This window comes from Peromyscus maniculatus, chromosome X (genome assembly GCF_049852395.1).
Source record: "Peromyscus maniculatus bairdii isolate BWxNUB_F1_BW_parent chromosome X, HU_Pman_BW_mat_3.1, whole genome shotgun sequence".
In the NCBI taxonomy this organism is placed as follows: domain Eukaryota; kingdom Metazoa; phylum Chordata; class Mammalia; order Rodentia; family Cricetidae; genus Peromyscus; species Peromyscus maniculatus.
Window position 1 is genome coordinate 74,070,810 of NC_134875.1, and position 10,673 is coordinate 74,081,482.

The 10,673-nt window shown below is 34.1% G+C and overlaps 1 protein-coding gene across 2 annotated transcripts in view; it reads left to right on the forward strand.

Moving 5' to 3' along the window:
- Positions 1-7,205, forward strand: part of Pof1b (POF1B actin binding protein) — a 74,516-nt gene extending 67,311 nt beyond the window's left edge. The window contains exons 16-17 of one of the 2 annotated variants that reach the window (XM_076562903.1): positions 3,140-3,254; positions 5,287-7,205. In XM_076562903.1, coding sequence (XP_076419018.1) covers positions 3,140-3,254; positions 5,287-5,292 — 121 coding nt within the window. In that variant the 3' untranslated portion in view covers positions 5,293-7,205. Of the gene's footprint in view, positions 1-3,139; positions 3,294-5,286 lie in introns of those variants that run through there. The other variant, XM_076562902.1, reaches the window with a different exon arrangement.
- The last annotated feature ends 3,468 nt before the right edge of the window (positions 7,206-10,673 follow it).

Genomic DNA, 10,673 nt, shown 5'->3' on the forward strand with positions numbered 1-10,673 from the left:
TTCTTTTTTCTTTTTTCTTTTCTTTTTTTCTTTTTTTTTTTTTTTTTGATTTTTCGAGACAGGGTTTCTCTGTGTAGCTTTGCACCTTTCCTGGAACTCACTTTGTAGACCAGGCTGGCCTCGAACTCACAGAGATCCTCCTGGCTCTGCCTCCCGAGTGCTGGGATTAAAGGTGTGCGCCACCACTGCCCAGCTTTTCCATGTTCAATTCTGCCCAGTTTTGGTTCATGTAATTTTGAATTCTGTTATTAGGTACATATATGTTTATAATTTTTGTAATGCCTTTTGAAATTGTCTCCAGAACTTTTTTAAAATAAATTTTGAAATTGTGTTTATTTATTTTGTCTGTGCATGCCATGGCATACATATTGTGATCACAGGAGAGCTTATGTGACATGATTTCCTTATTCCACCAAGTACATTCTGAGGATTGAACTCAGATCACCAGGCTTCAAAGAAAGGGTCTTGACCTAGTTAGATAATATCTTGGTCTTCAATTTCTTATAGTACAGTCTTGCATAAGTCTTTAAATTCTCAAAGCCAGTGACATACTTCTTCCAACATGGCCAGACCTCCTAAATGTCCCCAGACAATTCTACCAACTAGGGACCAAGCATTCAAATCTCTGAGATTATGGCAGATATCTCATTCAAACCACCCCACAGAAGTTTCAGTCCATGGTTATTTGGTCTCACTGCCTTTATTTAGGCCTATGATAAAACAGAAATTCTCAGCAGTGAACACATGGCAGAAGTAGCTGTTTAGCTCATGACAGTCAAGAATTAAAGATGACAGGACAGGCTATGATCTCAACATCTTCTAGGGTACACCTCCAATGGCCTAAGTTCCTTTCACTCGATCTCATCTCCTAAAGGTCATGTCACTTCCTAATAGTGCTACAGAATGACAACAACGTCTGCTTTTCTAAAACTTACCTATATTATAGCAGAATTTTCTGCTGTATGGTATATGTGTTATAATCATTTTGTTCTAAGGCTATTTTTTATATTTAGGGAATAATTTTTGTTTGCTTATTTTTTAAATAGTACAACTAGCTGGTTGTTTATACAATTGAAAATTTACTGTTAGAAAGCATATTAAAAACCCTTATACTTATGGCAATTATCTACAATGTGTGTTGAAATCTACCATCTTGTTAGATGTTTGGTATTTGTTCAACATTCTCCTTATTCACATTTTTTATTTTAGATTTTCTTTCATGATATAAATCATTTGTTAATTGTTTATTATGTGTATTTGTTTTCATTGTTACTTTATAGTTTATAATATATAGTATTCTTTAGCCTATCATTCTACCTTCAAACACTATCATACTTATCATATGTAGCATATTTCTTTTTACTCTTTATGATCTTTTTGTTATTTTTACCATATATACTTTCTCATATACATTATGAAAAGTTTTACTTTTAAAAGTTAACTACCTTTTAAAAACATATTAATAATAACAAAAACAATATTTTAGGTTTTTCTACATAATTACCTTTTCTGATTCTATTAATTCTTTATCCTGGGTCCAAATTTTAACTAGTATCACCTTTTATCTGGCTACATATTTGTGCTGCTCATCTAGCGAACAATTCTCTTGACTTTTACGTTGGAAAGCAGTCTTTTTAGAAATTTTTTTATTCATTTTGCATACCAACCACAGTTCTCCCTCCTCCTTCTCCCACCTCCTCCCTCCAACCCATCCCCCATTCACTCCTCCAAAAGGGTAAGGCCTCCTCTGGGGAGTCAACAAAGCTCCTACCCCATCTCAAGGCTGAGCAAGGCATCCCACCATAGGGAATGGGCTCCAAAAAGCCAGCTCATGCAGCAGGGATAGATCCTGGTCATACTGCCAGAGGACCTGTCAAGCAGACCAAGCTACACAACTGTTTCCCACATTCAGAGGGCCTAATTTGGTCCTATGCAGGCTCCAGTGTTGTAAGTCAAGAGTTTGTGAGTTCCCAGGAGCTTGGAAAGCAGTCTTTTTTTTTTTTTTTTTTTTTTTTTTTTTTTTTTTTTTTTTTTTTTTTTTTGGTTTTTCGAGACAGGGTTTCTCTGTGTAGCTTTGTGCCTTTCCTGGAACTCACTTGGTAGCCCAGGCTGGCCTCAAACTCACAGAGAGCCGCCTGGCTCTGCCTTCCGAGTGCTGAGATTAAAGGCGTGCACCACCACCACCCAGCGGAAAGCAGTCTTTATCTTGCCTTCTTTATGTGACAGGTATATGCTCCACTAATCACACTGCATGTCTGAAACCCTGGAAAGTATAAACCCTTACATAAATTGTCTTTCCTTATTTGATTTTTAAAACAGATATTATCAATATCAGCATATAATGTTTTCCTTTATTAAGTACTGATTTTTTACCTGTTCTCTTAAAGAATGTATATATCTGAATATTCAGCATCACTAATCTTGTGCTTTAGGAAAATAAAATGGTTTTGTGTGGTATCATCAGTTGACCTGATAACAAAGAAAGTTGAGTTACTGTGAGTAGCATATATGGCATGGATACATTAAGTAAAGGAATAATACATACACAGAATATAATACAACAGAACAAGATTTTATTACCCTACTCAGAATGGTGCAATATTTATAAGCTAAGAATTATTTATTTAGGGTATTTTCATCTAGTATTTTGGGACACATTTGACAAGGAGTGTCTGGAACTGTCATAGTCAGGAGCGGGGCAGAATACTGCTTTTTTTCTCTGTAGAGAATAGCACTAAAGAGATCTGCCCCACGAGATATGGCTGTGGTGTATATTATTGTGTCACTTTAACTTGATAAGGTTTCTGAAATCCATTTGTTTTCTTTTTTTCCTGTCCTGTAAACATGAAAAATTCTCTAAGCAGTGAGCTCGTTATTTATGGTACTTATTTTATTTTTATCTTTTCTGTGTATCATTGTCCTGTGCTACCAATGATCCATCATGGACAGAGGCAGAAGTTTCTCCCATTTACTAAACATAAAAATAGTGATAGTTGTTCTTTTATATTGAGAAGGCATTTCATTTGAAACTAATAAAAATTTTTCAGCAATAAATTGATTTAAACAGGAGACTGGAAATGGGAGTGGCTACAAATGAAAGTTATTTCATAATACTTGTGATTCTGTTTTTGGTGCATAGGTACAGGACACAATATCCAATCCTAGGTCTCCTGTATGATGACTATGAATATATACCACCAGGAAGTGACACACAGACTATTGTGATTGAGAAAACCGAAGACAAATGGACTTGTGTAAGTTTATTTGGGCATTTCTAGTCTGTTTTAATTAATTATATACTTACAGCTTTGAAAAATTAGGTAAAATATCAAATGCCATAGACAATTTGAAGGGAAATGGAGCATGAATGTGCATGCATCAATAGAATATGTTTTGTAATCTTAAATGTAGATTTGTATTACCTTTCATTTCTTTAAAATCTGAAAAGAGAGTTGTGTCTGTTTTCTCTCTACACTGTAAAATCCTTCAGCTTAAAATTCTAGAGTTTAATGTAAGGCTGAATAACCATGCAAATGACATGTACTCTAATATTTACTTTCTACAACTTCCTTCAACATAACCAGACAACATAGATATCAACACCATTCTAAATAATTCAACCCATTATTAAGGGCTGATTATTTTAAAATCTCTTTCTTATAATGAATGTCAGCTATGTTGTTAAAACTTTTACTGCTTTCTTTGTTAACCTTTATAGTAGTGATCATCAAAGATTAAATATATCTTTCCTAGCACAGTGGTTCTTTCCAGTGGCATCCACTTCTCAACTTACTGTCTTTAGATATTCTCAGTTTTCATTAAAGATTAACTATATTAGCATCTACTGGGTGTAGACCACATGTACTACCATGCATCCTATGGTGTGCAGGACCCTCCCTTACCAAAGAATTATCTGTCCCCAAATTTTAATAGTGCTGAGATTGAGAAAACTTGCTAATATTAAAAAAGAGCTCCTCAGTTTTTCTTAATCATATACTTCTACAGTCTTACATGATATTTAATAGTAATTCACCAATCATGAGCACAGGAATGTGTAACATTTCTCAGGTACAATGGACAGAAACAAGTTTCAGAATCTCACCCTTCAAACCACACATGACCTTATTCAAAACCATGTGGAAAGTAACTTCAGTGTTAACATTTACCTGTCAAATGGCTTATATGCTAAAAATAGGCAAAGCAAATCCATGGTTAGTAAACACAAGAAGTGGCTTATCAGGGAAAGTACAGGCTGATTGCAAGGGAGCAAAGGAGGGCATCCAGTTTACTAATAATGTTTTGTTTTCTGAGATGTGTGGTTTTGAGTATATGTGTGCAGTTTGGAAACTAGTGTTTATAATACATATATTTTAACATTTTTATTGTATTTTGGTAAGTATATGGTGAAAAGCAATAAATCTTACATCTTAAAATTACACTTCAGTTATGCTGTTACTAAACTTAAAAGTTATTAAATAATGCATTAAAATATATATTGTATAGTCAAATAAGCTCAAATACTTGAGTAATAATAAAAATAATGAAGATTTTAGTTCTAATGGTCTTTCACAGTACATAGGCACCAATCTTTTAAGTAATCAGTGGAAGTAAGCAGTATTTAAAAAATCTGCAGCAAAAATAATAATACATGCAAAGTTTAATCTTTTAAAGTCATTTTCTTAGGTCATTAATTAGTTGGGAACAATTACTAATTATCAAGTGATAAAGAGAATTTGATAACTCAACAATAAGATTATTAACAAAAGAGGTTTGCACAGGGTACACAATTTTAATTTAAGGATTTGATGCTGAAAGTTAAGACTCAGAAACAATTGATAGTCTAACTACATGTGTCTCAGAGGTGACAATAGAGTGAGTATGTGTGGAATAAAGGGTCTAGTGTAGTAGCCATTTCTTCTGTCTCCAGTGAAATAGTTAGATCTGAAAGAGATATAGAGGAATATATTTATACAGGTTCACAGATGATAGATCTGTATTAATTGCTAGAGCTATTTCAGCATATACTTAACCTCTAAATATGACAATAAGAAGAAAATGCACCCGATCTCCCTCTTTCTGGTTTAGTCATTTAAAACACATGCCTTAAGTCAGAGAGATCATCATTTTATTGAGCACTATATAAAAGAGTATATAAAAGTATGATACATTTCTGTTAGGAGTATATATACCCAACTGAATAATTTTAGAACTATATACTTGTAGTAATGGCAGTATTTTAAGATAATTGTGAACCAATTTTAAAAGATATATTTTTTTCTTTTCTAGCCATGAATGAATCCACTTTGCTGTACTACAACTCAAAGGAGATTTTCTTTGTCTGCATCAGTATTTTAATTGTTATTTTTCTATTGCTAAAGCGCAATCAAATTGTGAACCATGGTCCTACCCCAATCAATCTAATGGGATGATTTAATTGTGAAGATGAGTTCCCCAGCCATTCAGGAGACCTGAATCCTTTTGTATACATTGATATATTTGATACAACGCCATACAAATGGAAAGAAAAAAACTGTTTAAACTCTGTTTGCAGACATTGTAGAACCTAACCTGCTACTTTCATATAGGGTGCTTCATATATGTTGAACTTCTTCATAAGGATAGACTCTTTACAAGTTTTTCTATTATGTTAAACATGCAATTTAGCTACTAGATTCAATGCTGTCTTTCAGCAAAATAAAGGCAAAGGACAATAAAATTAAAAAATAGGTTAACTAGAGCATGAAATATACAGCCTAAATGCATTTTTCTCACATTGAGTTTGTGACTAAATGAGAGTATGGCAATACTAACATGCCTCAGATATATCTAAGTCAAAGGTGGAGGTTAATGTTGTTAATCAAGGAAATGGGCTAATGTCTTTTTAATAACTACATTAATTAAATTATACATTATGCAACTTGGTTCTAAGTACATGTTAGTATCTGGGAGAATCTGTTCTTTCAAAACATGTTTTCTGTAAGTGATCCCATTCACTTTCTTAAAAACATATAATACTGTACTGTAGTAGTGGGACAATAAGAATGTAGAAGTTTTCATAGTGATAAATAGACATAATATATAGTCATAAAAGCTTTAGTAGTAAAAATGGCAATAAAAGGTACTTGATAACTGTCTTACTTGGAAAATATTTTATAGTTGAGTCTTTAATGTATTTAGAAGTTTCTAAGTTGAATTGTAATGATTTTACAAAGTGCATACAAGTATTTGTTAAATATATTACAATGATGAAATCTCATAATATAACCTAATTAAAAGGTACAAAATTTTCTTCATCAAAGTTAGGATTAACATAACGAATGTATTCAGGTTACATGTTTAGTACATAATTTAGTACTAAAATATCTACAGAAACCTTTATAAAATTTTTCAATATTTTATAAGCATATTCCAATAATTATTCATTATACTAAGAAGCAAATAAGATAAGCATGGCTGTGGCACTACACTAACTGGAACTATGGGAGAGAAATATTGAAAAGGTATTGATATAAAATTAAGAGTCTTATTTATATTTTCATAACACTTGAGCTAAACATTAAGTTCTACAACATGAATAAAATTGGTTGTATCAAAATTTTATCATATAAAATGTTAATGTTTCATATTACTGCAATGCCCTTATATTTTATGAAAAGATCAGTTTCTTCTCTGATTGCTACTCATATACATAACTGTGGCAAAAGTGTGCTATGTTATTCATACATTACAAAAGTTGTAAGATGTTCTAATTTCCTTGACAGAAAGCTGCCACAATTACAGTTTGAAAATAAGAATAAGTAAGACTTTTTCAAAACTACTAAAAACTAATCATATCCAAAATTATAGGGCAAGTAAGAAGACGGCCCATTTGATCAAGGATAGTGAATTGGAGTCATACATAAATTTCTCATTATATTTACCAGCTTTAAAAAAAAAACTCGTACAAAATTTAATGGCAGAGAGATTTTCTCTGTATTTGAAAATAAGATCAATAGAAATAAGAGTTTGAACAAAAGTGATGTATTTTCCTCCCACCAATTCATGAAGTTTCTCAATGAAAACTCCAGTGATGTCAGGTGAGGATGCCTGCTTATCTCATTTCTATTTCCGTATGTTTTCACTTCAGATTTGTCAAATAAAATGAAGACTAAAGTCTGGCATGCAAAATTTGTTTATATGTCTAAATAAAATATGTTAAACATTTATATGGTCTTTGTGGAAGTTTGAATAGGAAATGTACAGGAAAGATTTTTAGCTTATCTTCATATTTTGCCAGGAAGTTTTTATCATTTGAATGTTTATACAGGAGGTAAGAGACAATACTGTAAAACAAATACAACAAATGAAGTCTTCTTGAAGTAGCCTACTCAAGTGGAACTTTAACAAAAGTTTGACATCCAGCTGATGAAAAGTATTATACCTTTGCTTACAAATGTAGTTTTGTAAGCCCAAACATGGTTTGTTAAGACTGGTGCTTTAATCATATTACTTTTTTCAAACTTGAACAATATAAAAAGAACACAATTTAAAAAAATATTTAACTATAAAAATTTATATCAATTTAACAAAAACCTGTCTCTGAATTTTTTCTCATTATTGCAATTTATGAAGATTACACTTCTTTGGAAAATACAAATTCTTTTGAAATTAAATGTTTTCAAAAGATTTCCTCATATAGCCCATTTTCACCATGACAAATCATTACAAAATTTACTTGATTATGTAGGGGTTTTTGTTTAACTGAAATAAAAATAGTATTTCATGCTTACTCTAGAATAAATAGTAAACAAGGTATTTCAGTAAAGAGTATAATAAGCACATCTTTCATTAATAAAGATTAATATTTACTCCAGAACAAGTCATACCTCTTTTTATTATACAAAGGAATAATGGAATTGTTATATGACACAATTACATGATAGCCAGTATCAATTATGATGTTCTTGGTAAATTTCTTGAATTCATCTTATAAAGAATGTGTTTATAAAAAGCTGGGTGTGGTGGCACACACCTTTAATCTCAGCACTCCACTCCGGAGGTAGAGCAGGTAGATCTTAGAGTTTGAGGCAAGCCTGATATATAAAGTAAGTTCCAAGACAGCCAAGGCTACACAGAGAAACCCTGTCTCAAAAAAAAAATGTGTTTGTACACTTTGGTTTCCCATCCTAGCATATTTTTTGTTTGAAATACATGCTACAGAAATTCTTTAAGGGACAGACTTTAAAATATAATGCTTTAAATATATGTACTTTGCTACTACCATCAGTGTTGAATACTCTGTGTGGATCAAGACCCAACAAAGCAAACCAATTTGTTTAAATGAGCAAATGTATACATATTTTTATGTAGTTTCCTAAAGGAGTCTAGTGAGACAATCATATTGTGGAAAATATCTGCTCTTAGGGTAAGAGAGTTTGTAAATCAGATGGGAGGTGACTTAAGACATTAAGGGGTGTATGAGGCAGTATCAATATTGTCAACTGGTTCCGATTTTTAAATGAAACAAAATTCTCTTTGGAGTACTTATTTGAAAAATGTACAAACATAAAGGCATAATCCTTGGAACAGGCAGGCACCTAGGATCAGAGTTTGGATGCAACGTCTCTTAATAGGTTTCAAGTGTACATGGTAATGCTTTTAGAAGGGTAGAGTTAATCTGCACAAAGTTGAGAAATAAGGAAGATTCTTTAAACTAATGACATTCTAGAATTATAATATAGCCTTATACATGCATGCTTTTCTACATGAAGATTTACTAATTCAAAAATTAAAGAAAACTTAATTGGATAGAGTCCCAGGTTTCGCTGGCTATGATTCTTTTGTTCCTCTGCCTTCATAAATGAGGAATTCTATCACTTACCAAAAATTCTTTAAACAGTATCAGGAATTCCCTTCAAATTAAACTATGGGGGAAGGAGACATCAAATAACCAATTATTGGTAAATGAATGAAGAGAAGAGGACAAATATAAATGAAACAAGCTATGTAATGTAACGTTAATCATTGAAGATTTATAATGTGTGCATAGAAGTTAATTTTATTTTATTAGGTATCTTTTTAATTTTTTTAAATCTTATTTTATTTTACAATATAATTTAGTTCTACATATCAGCCACGGATTCCCTTGTTCTCCCCCTCCCCTTGCCCCCATCCCACCCCCCATTCCCACCTCTCCCCCCCCCCCCAGCAAAAGGGGCAAAGACTCCCCTCCCCGAGGACTGCGATCAACCTGGTAGACTCAGTCCAGGCAGGTCCAGTCCCCTCCTCCCAGGCCGAGCCAAGCGACCCTGCAGAAGCCCCAGGTTTCAAACAGCCAACTCATGTACTGAGCACAGGACCCGGTCCTACTGCCTGGATGTATTGGAGAAATTATTTTGGCCACTCCACATAGTTAAAAGGATATTTATTTAATGGCGTAACTCACAAATTAAGTAATGGGTAGGTAGCAGGGTCTGGGGAAGGTGTAACGCAGTCCAGCAGTGTTCTCCGGAGCTCTGCACAGTCAATCTGCACCGGTCAGCATCCCGACACCGAGAGCGCGCAGCGAGAGCGCTGACCCATCCAGCTCTCGGGTCCCCCGGTGCCTCCCCTCGCCCCGCCTCGTAGGCATGACAGTTGCCAGAGTCTCAATGGGGGTTGGAACTTCCAGAACCAAGCTGGAATGGCTACCCACTACATGGATGTCTCCCAAACAGATCAAGCCAATCAACTGTCTCACTTATCCAGAGGGCCTGATCCAGTTGGGGGCCCCTAGCCATTTGTTCATAGTTCATGTGTTTCCATTCGTTTGGCTATTTGTCCCTGTGCTTTATCCAACCTTGGTCTCAACAATTCTCACTCATATAAACCCTCCTCTTTCTCGCTAATTGGACTTCCGGAGCTCCACCTTGGACCTAGCCGTGGATCTCTGTATCCAGTTCCCTCAGTCATTGGATGGGGTTTCTAGCACGACAATTAGGGTGTTTGGCCATCCTATCACCAGAGTAAGTCAGTTCGGGCTATCTCTTGACCATTGCCAGCAGTCTATTGTGGGGGTATTTTTGTGGATTTCTGTGGGCCTCTCTAGCACTGTTAATTTTATTCTTGAATTGATGTGTGTATAAAAAATCTTTAGAAGTGCAAGGTTGATATTGGTGGTTGTCTTGCTTGAGACACGAGTTAAATTTGAGGACTCTATCTTGGAAATAATTCCTGATATATTGTGTCATGCCATAGATCATTTTAAAGGAGGAGTTGAACAAATCCATCTGCATGTGATGGCTATGAACTATTCTGTAAAAAGGACTTTTTAGTAATTCCAATATAGACACACTGGGCAGTGGTCTGCCAGGAAAATCTGTTCTTTAAAGGACTATCTTAAATTGTTACATGAGCTGAATTTTTATTGTCTGGACTGATGATTTTTAGGGACAATTTATAAGAAACAGATCTATTTTTGTTTAGTTCCATTGTAACCATGAACAATCTCTTTACATGGCACCTTGCTTCCCTCAGCAACCTTGTGATATAGTCCTTATAGTCTCCAAAATGATCTTCAAATATAAACCAAAGGAGGGAAGAAAGGAAAGAAAGAAAAAGAAAGTGCCCCATTCTTTCAGACCCACAGTGATTTCCTACTAGAGACTTCTCCCAGACCCCATCTCTTTATCAGTCCTATTTGCTCACAATTGTCT